Source organism: Mastomys coucha, unplaced genomic scaffold (genome assembly GCF_008632895.1).
Source record: "Mastomys coucha isolate ucsf_1 unplaced genomic scaffold, UCSF_Mcou_1 pScaffold20, whole genome shotgun sequence".
In the NCBI taxonomy this organism is placed as follows: domain Eukaryota; kingdom Metazoa; phylum Chordata; class Mammalia; order Rodentia; family Muridae; genus Mastomys; species Mastomys coucha.
The window spans coordinates 81,495,526-81,509,992 of record NW_022196903.1 but is presented as its reverse complement, the minus strand read 5'-3'; the positions used below and the strand labels follow the sequence as shown (position 1 = coordinate 81,509,992).

General features: G+C 43.1%; 1 protein-coding gene across 1 annotated transcript in view; it reads right to left on the bottom strand.

Moving 5' to 3' along the window:
- The window catches only part of Hmces (5-hydroxymethylcytosine binding, ES cell specific), a gene marked incomplete at its 3' end in the record, with an annotated part of 14,826 nt that continues 359 nt past the window's right edge, over nt 1-14,467 (bottom strand). The window contains exons 2-7 of the mRNA XM_031384040.1: nt 13,906-14,110; nt 10,698-10,841; nt 7,361-7,486; nt 4,415-4,593; nt 3,109-3,301; nt 1-66 (exon numbers count right to left, since the gene is read on the bottom strand). Of these exons, the coding sequence (XP_031239900.1) occupies nt 1-66; nt 3,109-3,301; nt 4,415-4,593; nt 7,361-7,486; nt 10,698-10,841; nt 13,906-14,088 (891 nt within the window). The remainder of the gene's footprint in view (nt 67-3,108; nt 3,302-4,414; nt 4,594-7,360; nt 7,487-10,697; nt 10,842-13,905; nt 14,111-14,467) is intronic.

Genomic DNA, 14,467 nt, shown 5'->3' with positions numbered 1-14,467 from the left:
CTTTTTGGGTGATTTTGTAGCCAGCCATTGCATCATTCTTTGACTGCTGCCACTTGCCTTGGGCTCCTAGGAGAGAGAAAATTCTCACAACATCCAGGTTTGATCTTCAGAGGGAATACTAACCTGAAGGAAGAAGCACGTACCACCCCAACCCCAGTCTATGCTAGCATAGTGTTACTAAGGGTGCAAATAAAAGAAGGTTGTGAGTGCCCAGGGTAGGAGTGAGTGTGGAGCTGGAGACGATTCCAAAAATGCAGAGAATGAAGTGCCTTCTGGGAAATTCAGTGACTCAATGGTTGGGGATGGGAGGCTGCCACCACAGTCTGGGTCAATGGTTCCCCTGCTTAGTACATCTTGACTGTTACTACTCCCTCTGCTACCTGTGTGCCACATCTAGTCCTGAAATGAGTAGTTCTCTGTGAGGTAACATCGAAGAGTATAGACCATGATAGAAAAAGATTACTGTAGCTGGGCAGTTGGTAGCACACTCTAATCCCAGCATTCAGGAGTCAGAGGCAGGTAGACCTCTTAGTTCAAGGTTAGCCTACTCTACAGATACAGGTCTAGGACAGCTAGAGATACAATAGAGAAATCCCTGTCTTAAAAAACAAAACAAAACAAAACAAAAAAAAACAGCCGGGACAGTGGTGGTGCACGCTTTTAATCCCAGCACTTGGGAGGCAGAGACAGGCAGATTTCTGAGTTCAAGGCCAGCCTGTTCTACAGAGCAAGTTCCAGGACAGCCAGGGCTACACAGAGAAACTCTGTCTCCAAAAACAAAAACAAAAACAAACAAAAAAGCCCCACAAAAAACCAAACCAAACAAACAAATAAAAACAAAACAAAAAGAGTAGCTGTACAGTCCAAGATGAATTATGTAATTACATTTAAAACTTCTACATTTATGTGTATTATGTATGTATAGAGTTTGCATACGGAGACTACAGGATAGCTTGCAGGAGTGGATTGAGAGAAACAAATATGGGTTCTGGAGACAGAACTCAGGTTGTCAAGCTTGACAACAAGTGCCTTTACCTGATAAGCTCCCTCTTCTGGCCCCATAATTAAATTTTTAGAGGAAAAAAAAATTCAGTGTCAGGATTGTAAAATATTTCAGAAAAATTAGGCAAAACAAAAGCAGTGAGGGTGACCATAGTAAGGAAAACAAGAAGCTTTTGGAGAAATGTAGGAGGCCAGCTGGTCCTCATAGTTCTCTGATATAGTTCTTCTCATAGTTCAGTGAGACCTTGTCTCAAAACAAAACACAAATCCAGCATTCTAAGAGTCCTGCACCATAGAGCATGTTGCTCTCGGTCACTCCATGCCACACAGAGAGATGAGAGCCGTTTCTGTATGGCAGCAGGGCCAGCTTTCTGATGTGGAAGTTCCTTCTGACTGCAGGCATTTGTCCATTCTTGTTCCTTCAAAACAAATCACCTGCATCCTTACTAAATGCCAAGAAGTTATGGAGCATTGCAAGAATGCTCTCAGGTGCTCTGGAAGAGAATAGACTTGAGATCTTCCAACTTGTAGTTGTAAAAATAGTACATTTCAGGGCTGGAGTGATTGCTCAGTGGTTAAGAGCACTGACTGCTCTTCCAGAGGTCCTGAGTTCAATTCCCAGCAACCACATGGTGGTTCACAACCATCTGTTATGGAATAAGATGCCCTCTTCTGGTATGTTTGCAGACAGCCAACAGTGCACTCAAATGCATAAAATAAATAAATCAATCTAAAAAATAAAAATAATACATCACAAAAACAAAAACAAAAACATGTTTGGGTGGTAGAAAGAAAGCTCAGTCAGGAAAGCTCTTTCTTTGCAAGTGTGAGGATCAGAGTTCAATCCCTCACATCTGCATACATATGCTGGGCACGGTGGCACACAGTCTGAGAACTCACAGACTGATCCTTAAGATTCTCTGGCTAGTCTAGCCTAATTGGTGAGCTCCAGGCTAGTGAACTCAGTGTTTCTGAAGTTGTCCTCTAACCTCTACACGTGCACACGAGTGTGCATATATACATGCCCTTGCACACACACAGAGATAAACACACAAAAGACAAAAAAAAAAGAATCGTGGCTGGAAACAGATTTGAAACTTTCTCACATTTACTATATATGTATAGTAAATATATATATATATATTTACTATATATATATATATATATATATATATATATATATATATATTGGATCCTAGACTCATTAAGGAGATTCTTAAGGACACACAAAGCCAAATTTCATTTGAATACTTATTCTACATATTTGAACAGGGTCCAGCATTTAATTGTCTGAAACTCTTTTTTTTTATTCTTTTAACCCAGGGCTTCTTAACACGGTAGACAAGTAAGCACACCATCACTGAGTGGCACTGTAGCCCCAGCAATTACTTGGACAGAATTTTCTGTTAGGGGTGAAGTTAGAGTAGGATCTGAACATCACTGTTATGCTTACCTTCCAAAGAGTATGAGAGCTCTTGATAGTTTAAAACAAATTAAAGTTCTGGCCAGACATGGTGGTGCATGCCTTTAATCCTAGCACTTAGGAGGCAGAGGCAGGTGGATCTCTGAGGCCATCTGGCATGTTCTAGTCCAGCCAAGGCTACACAGTGAGACCTTGTCTCAAAACAAAACACAAATCTGAATGTGGGTGTTAAGAGAGTTGGCTCAGCAGTTATGAGCACTTTGCTGTTCTTGCAGAAGACCCAGGTTTATTTCCAGTTGGGCAGCTCACAACTGCCTGAAACTCCAGTTCCAGGACATTAGATGACCTTTTCTGGACACTACAGCCATTGCACTCATGTGCACAAACCCACACACAAACACATAAATAAAATAAATCTTAAAAAAAAAATCTTAGGGGGGCGAAAAAAAAGGCAGGCATGGTGTGGTGGTGCATGCCTTTAATCCCACCACTTAGGAGGCTGTAGCAGATGAATCCCTGTGAATCTAAGGCCAGCCTGGTTTACACAGCAATTCCAGGCCTGCCAGGTAGACATAGTGAGACCCTGTCTAAAATTCAAATGACATGAAATAAACATTAAGGTTCTGATGATACAAGGCATATTCTGAACAGTGGTCTCAGAATAGACAAGTCACAGTTCCTACCTTCTTAACCAACAAGTCAGCAGGAGCCAGACACTCAGGAGTGTTGTTTCTGGAATTGTTCACCACCGAAGAAACTGGATGGAAGGTGATATTATCTATGGGGTGGATTAGCTTCAGAGCTTCCTGAGTGGGGACCTCACCAAAGTCAAGCCATTTGGAGACTGCTTCTTCTCCATCTAGTATGGCAGGCATCCTGGCCAGGGGTCAGATGGAGACATAGATGAGGGTAGAGAAAGGAAAGAAAATGAGTCAGTTGATAATTCAAGCATCACAGGGGCTCCTGGTCCTCATTTTCACAGGCACATGTGGCCCCAAGTTACTGATACAACCTGATAGTTCACTGGAGTCAACATTCATTAACTTGTGAAATTTCAGCTTATCTTAGTGGTATGTGTTACTACAACTAGCTCATTTTTAAATTTATTTTTGTAGTAGTAGGTATTAAACCTAGGGCTTTATATGTGTGTTTTTTAAAAAGATGTATGTATGTATGTATGTATTTATTTATTTAATGTGAGTACACTGTCACTGTCTTCAGACACACCACTAGAAGGGGGCATCAGATCTCCATTACAGATGGTTGTGAGCTACCATGTGGTTGCTGGGAATTGAACTCAGGACCTCTGGAAGAGCATCCAGTGCTCTTAACCAATGAGCCATCTCTCCAGCCCTTTTTTTTTCTTATTTGTAGTTACGTGTACATGTGTATGTCCGAATGTGGGAATGTCCACGTGGCTGCAGGTGTCTGTAGAGGCCAAAGGAAGTGGAGTGCCAAGAAATACAAGCATAGCCAGGCGGTGGTGGCGCACGCCTTTAATCCCAGCACTTGGGAGTCAGGGGCAGGCGGAGTTTGAGGCCAGTCTGCTCTACAGAGTGAATTCCAGGATAGCCAGAGCTATACAGAGAAACCCTGTCTCAAAAAACAAAACAAAAAAAATACAAGCATAGACAATTGTGAGCTGCCTGGAAATCAAACCTGGTGCTTTGCAAGAGCAGCAAGAGCCCTTATCCACTGAGCCAATGAGTTGGGGGTAAATCTCAGTGATACACATCACTGGCCTAGTAACTCCATGGTCATGCTAAGGACATTCACCCATGAGCTACACTACCAGCCCCTAAAAATATTTTTAAAATCTCAGAAATCAAATTATTTCATAAGGATTTCACTGTATAACTTTGCAAGCATGTTGGTAACCTTTTGGGGAATGTACATCATGTTTTGGAAAACTGGTTATAATTTGTGTAAGTTAGTTTCCTACTCTCTAAAATCAGAGCAAACTCTCCCCAGGAAAAAACAGTGACTTGCCTGTTGTGGATGTCACTCAAACCTCTGCAGGAATCCACTGTGATGATGCTGTAGGAATACAGGCGCTCTCCCCCTGGTGGTTCCCAGCAGTCAAAGATCCCTGCCATTGTCAGCAGCCTCCAGTTGTCCCAGACCTTTTCCTTGTTGTCAGGGCTGTCTGAAGCATTGTTCCCACACGACTGGAAACAGCAGGCTGATTAGACATGCCCAGTGATGCTTCAGACCTGACAGCAGGTCAGCTGTTTTAAAACAATTGGCCCATTCTATTTTGATCCTATCTGACCCATTATCATCAACAAGAGGCTTCACGGCAAATGTTCACTGAAGCAGCAGATGCTGTCTTCTTAATACTTTCAGAATTTAATGCCTTCACTTGACTTTCAACTCTCTACAATCTAGCTCAGGAAGAGTTCAAAGAGAGCTTGGCGACTAGGAAAACCCTCTGGTATGTCACTGCTCACCTAAAGCACAAGATGCTAGAGAGAAAAAAAAGCCCATGTTGAATGGAAAAAAACAAAAAACAAAACTGAAAACAGCAAAGTCCAAACCCAGTTCCATTCCTATGAGAGTGCTTGATCTCATATTTAAAGGCCTAATAGAAGAATTTTTGGTCTCTTCCCTACATATTGTGTCTAACAACAACCAAAATTGTAAGAAACAAACACACACTCCCTCCCTCCCCGACTCCCTCCCCACCTTATACACACACCCAAAAAACAAACAAACAAACAAACAAAGAAAAACAAAAGAAAAAAAAAGATTCTACTGCTAAGAGAAATCATTAGAGCCAGAATAAAGGCACGATTACATTTTCCAGATGGCTTAGTGAAAAACATTAAAGGCACCAGGCAGTGGTAGTGCATGCTTTTAATCCCAGCATTTCAGAGGCAGAGGCAGGTGAATTTCTGAGTTGGAGGCTAGCCTGTTCTACAGAGTGAGTTCCAGGACAGCCAGAGCTATACAGAGAAACCCTGTCTCGTAAAACCAAAAACAAAAAAACAAAAAAAACAAAAAAAACACCAAAAACCAAGAACCAAAATCAAAACATTAAAGGCGCCTTAAAAAGAACATTATCCAAACTGAAACACAGAGAAATGAAAAAATTCAGAAGAGACCACTCAAGAACTATGGGACAATATCAAATAACCTAACACATCTATTACATAAATAAATGCTTTTTCAGAAATATAAAACCAGATTTCAAGCTGAGTTTAGTGACATATATCTTTAATCCCAGCACTGAGGAGACAAAGAAGGCAGATCTCTGTGTGCTTGAGGCCTGTCTATATAGGATTTCCAGGAAAGCCAGGACTACAGAATAGAGATCCTGTCTCAAAAAACAGATCCCCCTCCCCCCAAAAAAACCCAAACCAAAACGGCCCATCAATTCAAAAGCAGCTATGGAGATGGCTCAAGTTAGTAAAGTGCTTCCCATACAATCATGAGTGTTCATAGCAGCATTGTTCCAACAAAAGGTGGAAACTTAGTGGTTTAAAACAAAACAACTGGCCTGGCATGATGATACATGACTTCTTTGGTTGGTTTGTTTTTCTTTTTTTTTTCTTTCTTCAAGACAATGTTTCTTTGTATAGCCCCAGCTGTCTTGGAACTTGCTCTGTAAGCCAGACTGGCCTCCACCTCAGAGACCTGTCCTCCTCTGCCCCCAAGTGCTGGGATTAAAGGTATTCACCACCATGTGTAGCTGGTACATACATTAGTCCCAGCACTTAGGAGGTAGAGGTGAGTAGATGATAGATCTCCGTGAGTTTGCGGCAAGCCTGTCTTCATAATGAATTCCAGTCCAGGCAGAGTCACAAAATTCAACAAAGGTAGAAGGTAAATTCCTATTGCTGAAGACACCATGCACTTCAGAAACAAGGCCCAAAAATCTCTAAGTTGGAACAGACTCATATGCCCATTCCCTTAGGCTAGCTTTTATGGAACCAAAAATATTATGCAAGCTTCCAAAAGACAGACGCAACGCAACCAACAGTCTACCTAGTTATGATGCTCATGAGCCAGATCAATAACTAGCATGGCATGATAACCAAAGAGTGCAGTAGTGGCTCACATCCCATGGTGATAACCAATAGTCACTAACTGAACTTAAGACCCACTCAACAAGAGGGAAACCATGCCTGCTACTGGAATGCCTATTAACTGTGAAGTCATGGATACAGGAGGAGAATCTACAACTACACCCACTACTTTACTAAGCCAACAGAATCCTTAACAATAATCTAAGCATTTGTCTTCATAGCACAGACAAGTGTAGTTTTTTACCCCTCATCAAAGAAACTTCTTTTTGCAACAGAGACCATTACAAAAAATCACAACCAATTAAAATGAAGAGTTGTGGAGCCCATCTCAATGGATACCTCTACAAACACTCCTGCACCTGAGGCTCAGAGAACACTGCAGAAAGAGAGGGTGGGAAGGCTATAAGAGCCAGAGAATCAGGGAGTTTGCTGTGAGACTGTATTTTCTAACAATGTCAGAAACTAAATCCATAAACTCTTACTAACATGGCTGCTCAAATGTGATCTGAACAAGGAACCAGTAGACATGTCAAAGTAGGTGGGGGAAAGGCCCACAAGGCCTCAACCCTACAAAACCACTACAGCAACTGAGGAATATCGGGAGTGGGGAAATATCTTTCCCAGGGAAGAGCATACCAGCTTGTGTCCAATGCCAGGTGGTCAGAACTGAAAACATACATATACTCGAAAGTATACAGATTTAGCAGTTTATACTTAGGAATGTAAATATACATATTTACATGCAGTAACAATAAAAGAGTATGTTTAACATACCCTATATTATACATTAGTGAGTAGAATCAACATTATATATGGGTCCTATAATGTTTACAAAAACATTGCTATATGACCTTGATTTTTTTCTCTGTTTTTTTTCCAAACATACTTTTTACACAACTGCTCTTACCTTCTCTGTCTTGATTTGAGGAAAATAGATGAAGTATGGTTGCCTCTGGTTTGTTCCCTGACACCGCTGCCACTCGTAGAATCCATCTGCTAAAACAACACACCGTCGTCCTTTCCCCAGAGGAACCTGAGAGAGAATAAAAAGGATAGATATGGCCACAGTGGTTCTCATGTTCAGCACTGTACTGTAGTGGCAGAGGGCTTACCTAGCAAGTACAAGGCGGGAGGTTCCACCTTCAGAACTACATCAAATACACACACACACACACACACACACACACCCAAAACACTTAGACTCATATGTGTTAACCTGAAGGAGTTAACCTTTATCTTTTTCAAAGTGCCAGATGAGAACTGATCTCAGGGAAGTATTTTACCATTGGACTACATACCCAGAGAAGTTAATTTTCCTGCACTTCAAATCTCTTAACACATTTTTTTTTTGTTTTAAAAAGACAGGCTCTCATTTTGTAGCTCTGGTTGAAACTCACTATTTAGGCCAGGTTGGCCTTGAACTCACAGACTGCCTCCCCCGTCTCCCCAATGCTGGGATTAAAGACATGTAGACATTTTCGAGACGGCGTAGCCCTGGCTGTCCTGGAACTCTAATTAGGCTGCCTGGAACTCAGAGATGAGCCTGTTTCTGCCTCCCAAGTGCTGGGATTAAAGGTGTTTGTCACCACTGCCTAGCTTAGATATTCATTTTTTTAAAAAAATTATTTCTGTGTGTGACAGTACATGTTTGTAGTAAAAGGACAATTTATGGGAGTTAGTTTTCTCCTTCTACCACATGGGCTCCAGGGTTCAAACTCTGACCTTCATGTTTGGCGCAAGAGCCTTTACCACTGAGCCATCTAATAGACTACCACATCACTTTTCTTACAGATAAAGTCACCACTCAACTAAAAAGATGTTGAAAAGAAGCCGGGCAGTGGTGGCGCATGCCTTTAATCCCAGCACTTGGGAGGCAGAGACAGGCAGATTTCTGAGTTCGAGGCCAGCCTGGTCTACAGATTGAGTTCTTGGACAGCCGAGGCTATACAGAGAAACCCTGTCTTGAAAAACAAAACAAAACAAAACAAACAAAAAAAAGATGTTGAAAAGATTAAATAACATACATAGAGGCAAAAAAAGCACTTTCCCACTGGTGGCAACTAGTGTTATATAGCAGTTTTCTCCAGGATAGATGGGGAAACTCAGGAGGTAATCAAAACATAACATGCCTGAGAAGTAGAAGGTTCTAGAAGGCCCCTCCCAGATTTATAGGAGTAAACAACTGCTCTCCTAGGGAAGGAGACTGACCAGGCCATTTGCAGAGTGGCAGCTTCTAAGTGCTGGAGTGGATTTCAGTGATGAAGTTGGTTTTTAAGTGAACCCATACCCATACTCTTCTTAATAAACCCAATAAAAACTCACTAGTTCACCAAGTTGGACTTTTGTCTCTCTTTTGGGGTAAATAGATTATGTGTATTGCATCTCCCCAGTTAAAGTTTGCAAACAACATCTAGTCTCCAGTTTGCTCCAAGTGGACCATGCTTTCCAATATTATTCACATACCATCTCATCCTTTCCCAGACTGATCTAGGCTGGCTCTGAATGACAAATAGAACACAGCACAAGGAATGCTGCATCACAAAACTCATGTAGTTTCTGTTCTGCCGCCTTCTTTTTTTTTTTTTTTGGTTTTTTCGAGACAGGGTTTCTCTGTGTAGCCCTGGCTGTCCTGGAACTCACTCTGTAGACCAGGCGGGCCTCGAACTCAGAAATCCACCTGCCTCTGCCTCCCAAGTGCTGAGATTAAAGGCGTGTACCACCACCGCCCGGCTATGTTCTGCCTTCTTGAATCATAAGCACTGCAATAAATGAGGTACCACATCAGAAGTCTGGTTAACATACACTCATGCTGCCAGGCAGTGGTGGCTTGCTCAGTTGTGTTTTGTTTCCATATTACCCAGCACCACGTGCCTAGTGGTGGTACCCACCAACAGCAAGCTGGGTCCTTTCTTTCCAATCATTGATCAAGAAAATGCCCCACAGACATACCCACAGGCTAATCTGATGGGAGTTTTTCCTCAATTGAGGTTCTTTCTTTCCAGCTGACACCAGTTTATGTCAAGATGACAAATAACTAACCAGCACAACTACCATAGATACCTATCCTTGGTCAGATAAGTAAGAACAGCAAACATTCCCAGTCAAAACCACCTCACTGAACAGCATAGTTAGTCCACAGTATATGAGACATAATTTTTTTGTCTTTAAAATTTTGTTACTTTATTAACTTTTGGTGGGGAAAGATCTGATCATGCCACTGTGGGCAAGACAACTTGTAGTCGGAGTTGGTGCTCTCCTTCTACCATGTATGTTCTGGAGGCTGATGTTGGTTCTTTAATCTTGGTAGCAGGTACTTTACCCAGAAAACCTTGTCTGCTACCTCCACCCCCATTTTAAGATCAAGGTCTCACTGAATACCTCTCTCTGCTTGGTCTGGAACTCACTCTGTAGACCAAATTGACCTTGAACTCATAGATCTGTTGGTCTCCACTCTCAAGTGCTGGGATTAAAGGTGGTGTATACTACCACATCGGGCCAATTGTTTTGTTTTAAAAACTGTCTTACAAAACAACAACAACAACAACTGTCTTACTTTTCAATTTCTGTGATAAGACATCATGGCCCAAACAATTTGAAGAAAGAGTGTTACTGGAGGCTTATAGTTTCAGAGTGTTCACCTATGACCATCACGGCAGGGAGTATGGCAGCAGGCAGGCAGGCAGTAAGGGTGCTAGAATAGCTGAGAACTTATTATATTTTGAGGCACAATCACCAGTAGAGAGAGCAAGGGAGCAGACTGGGAGTATCATGGGCTTTTGAAAGCCCACTCCCCAGTGACAAACCTCCTCCAACAATGCCACACCTCCTAATCCTTCTCACAGTTTCACCACCAACTAGGGATCAAGTATTATGAGCCTTTGGAAGCCATTCTCATTCAAACCACCATGACCAATAAGTTTGGGAATTGTTAGTCTAGATCACAGCAATAAACAAAACAGGACCCGACATTAACAACTGGGAGGTGGTGGCGCACACCTGTAATCCCAGCACTTGGGAGGCAGAGGCAGGCGGATTTCTGAGTTCGAGGCCAGCCTGGTCTACAGAGGATGTTCCAGGACAGCCAGGGCTACACAGAGAAACCCTGTCTTGAGAAAACAAAACAAAACAAAAATAGCAAACTGAGACTATCCTTTGGAATATATTTCTCATGTATACTAAAATACTAAAATACTAAATAGTGTTAGAAAATAAGTGTGTGCCTTTTCCCTAAACACGTTACTTACCTTGAATGACTGCTTCTCCATTATGGTATCACTACGACAGTTGGTAGTGTTGAACTGCAGCTTGGAAGGATCACTTTCTTTGAACCAAGATGGGACTAAGCCCCATCGCATGGGAATAATTATCCGATCTGATGAGTCTGCATCCTGCCATAGAAAAAAGCTTAAGATGTAGCACCCGGATTGGTGGCATACACTTGTAATAATACTAGCATACAAAAGGCTGAGGCAGGAGGATTAAGGCGAGTTTGGACTACATAGAAAGTCCAGGCAACCTAGACTACATAGAGACACAGTGGTTAGGCACACTGGCTACTTTTGTAGAGGACCTGAGCTAGGTTCTTAGAATCTATGTATGGTAGCTACAACTACACCTAACTCTTCCCACTGGCATACTCCCAAACAAATGCATGAGCACACATATAAATTTCAAAATAAGAAAGGCTAAGCAAGACACAAAAATATAATTAAATAGACTCAGATACAACAGGAAAACCATAATTACTATATACAAACAAGCTAAATACAAGGTTATTAAGAGGGAAAAAGTTAGCTGGGCATGGTAGTACATGCTTTTAATTTTAATCCTAGCATCTAGGGGGCCAGCGGGTCTCTGTGAATTCAAGGCCACCTGCCTCAAGTGGGGGTGGGGGGTGTCGACCAAGAGTGGTGGGTAGAAAAACACTTGTAATCCCAATACTTGGGGGAATGATACAGTGTATTGTGAATTCCAGATTAACCTGATTTACTGTCTGAAGTAGGTCATAGACCCAAGGAATGATACTATTAGTCGTCTTTTCTGATAAATGGATACACTGTCAAGCTAAATATTTACATGCATACCCAGAGTTCAGTGCTGTTCTCTGCACTGGTCAGAGAAGTTTTTGAATGTAGAGGGTGATGATTACTGCAGACTCAGTTGGCCCAAGTACTGAGAAGAATAGCTTTTAAGTGTTCAGCTCTAAATGGACACCTATATCATCCCTGTAAGGTACAGGGAATGTCATGGAAGAGAGACTAAAAAGAAAGTAACAGTTGGAAAGGGGCAGAGAAGAAGGATGAAGAAGAGAGCAACAGATGGGACTGAGAAGTAACGGGTGAGTTAGACTGATCACAATACATAGATTCGTGTATGAAATTGTCAACAATTAAATAAAAGGATATAGAAGTAAAAGGACTAAACTGGGCATAGTGCTGCACACCTTTAATCCCAGCAATCTGAGAGGCAGGTAAGTCTGAGTTCAAGGCCGATCTGACCTACAAGGAGAGTTCCAGGACAGCCAGGGATACATAAAGAGACCCTGTCTGGAAAAAAAAATAAACACAACAAAAAAGGTGGAATGACTAGATGTGCTGTGAAAGTGTCTTCCAGAAATGGCATAGCTGCTGTACCCAAGGACTTAAGAGCAACACTGGATACTTGCACAAAACCTACTCAGGATGGGCCCATCAACACTGAGTATTCCACATGGGCAGGACAGAGCTCATGAAGCCCTGGCCCTCCCTGAGAAGGTATGGGCAGGTAAGGTTGTGCGGGCAGGAGGGCTTGGGGGGAGACCTCAATGGTACCTTCTTCTGCCCTCCACAAACACTGTACATGTGCACAAAATATTTTTAAATGCCAGTGATGTCTTGGTTGAGAAATCCTGTTCTTACAGTTCTACTGGTCACCTTTGAGTGTTCTCATCACTGCACAAAGCATCCCCAAACACGAGGGCAATGCATACAAATTGGCTGAGAAGCCGAGATACTGAAAGTATCGCTCAGTATTAGTCATCTTTTCCTCTGCAGAGTCTGACTTTAGAATAAAACAGCTGGTGACACTGTGGTAGACAGAAAAAAAAAAAAGAGGAAGTACTTTGCAAATCAGTGGTTTCAAATACAAATATTGCTATCTATACATAAATGCTGGCAGTTGAACGGCTGAAATGTTCCTAATTTTATTTTAGAATTTGTAGGTTTGAAAAAAAAGTATCAAATATTTACCAGATTTAGAAACCCTAGCAATCTAAACAAATCATATTACAGATGTGCAGTCAAACACTGCACGGGCAAACTTAAATGACCAAAGGAGGGGCTATGTTTGCTAGGGACTCCACCTCCCCATTCCTGCTCCCCAAGACCCATCCACTGAAATAAGGACCCTGGCCTGTTCAACAGTTAAGGATACTTGCTGCACTTGCAGAGGACTTGGGTTCAATTCCAAGCACTCACATGGTAGCCTTTGGTAACTTCCGTTCCTGGGGATCTGAAGCTCTGAGTTCCAAGGGCACTAAGCACACGCCTGGTGCACATACATACATGCATACATGCAGCTAAAACCTTAGTACACCTTAGTAATAAAAAATTGTTTAAATTTTAAAAAGAATCAAAATATTTTATGTGTGCTAGGGCTGAACCCAAGGCTATGAGTATGACGTATGTTCTATATCTCCAAGTAATATTACCAGCCCTGGTCACACTGGTTTTTTTTTTTTTTTACATTTACCTGTGTGTATATGTCCACTCTCTTGTATGCATGCCACAGAGTGGGAGTGGAATCAGAGAACAATTTGCAGGAGCTGGTTCTCTCCCACTAAGTGTTCTCACCCACTGAGCCACGCTGCAAGTTCCTCAATTTTTTGCTTTTTTTTTTTTTTGAGACAAAGTTTTACTATGTGGCCTTGACTGGCCTCCAACTCAGAGATCTGCCTTCCTCTGGCCTCCTAAATGCTGGGATTAAAGGAGTGTGCAACCACAGTTGTTGTTTTTTTGTTGTTGTTTTTTGTTTTTAATATAAGGACAGATGGCAGTGGTAAATCAGTAATATTTGAAAGCTTCTATCTTAAAAAAAAAAAAAATTCAAGCTCCTCGGAGTGTACACAGCTGTAATACAGGATTCTGGGGACAGAGGCAGGTTTGCTGCAAATTTGAGGCCAGCTTGGCCTATATAGTGAGTTCCGGGCCAGCCAGTTAAAATACTGTCTCAAAAGAGTTTTAAAAGGTATTCAAATATGAAGGTCACCTAACTTGGGCATGCACTAAAACAGTTTAACTGACCCTAAAGAAGACTGACTTACTGTTCGCTGAGGCCCAGCGTGCTTATGGCCTTCGTGTGTCTTAATGGAAAGGCTGCTTTCAAGGTCATTCTGGAGGCTGGGCAGACCTCAGCGCTATCAGATGCCTACTGCCAGGCTGGGCCACAAGCTCCTAGTCCCGCCACCCTCCTCACCTTCTCCAAGTGCAGCCTGGAGAGGAGCACCGGGCTGCTGGACTGCGGGCTCTTGTTGTAGGAGGGGCAGTACTTGTCAGGGTCCCTCCACTGCGGGAGGCGACGCCGGCCCTGCCGATCGTCATAGGCGCAGGCCCTGGTGAGAGCGTCTCTAGGCAGGTGACAGGACGTTCGCCCGCACATACTCCAGCACGGCCTCTCGGACCTGTACAAAGTCACAAAGCCGGAGGTCTCACTCCCCACCCAGGTCACGGCATCCTCCCTGCGGAGTCCCATCTTCCACGGAGGCTCCGTGAGGTCTGCCAGTCCTGGACACGGCAGGGCCCACGGTCCCGCCGCGGGCCTTCGGTGAGAAAGCCAGCCCTCCGGGAGTGGCTTTCCACGGACTCAGCAGAGAAAGGGGAGAGCTCTCTGCACCCACACCCACGAGGACCGCACTACCGCCCTGCGTGGATGCGCTCTGCTCCGGGGCGGGGCCTGGTCGGCGCCAAAGTCTCCGCTCAGAACGCAGGCTGGTCCCCCGCCCGCTCGCTTCCCCTCAGCCGGGTCCTCTTCTCGGCCC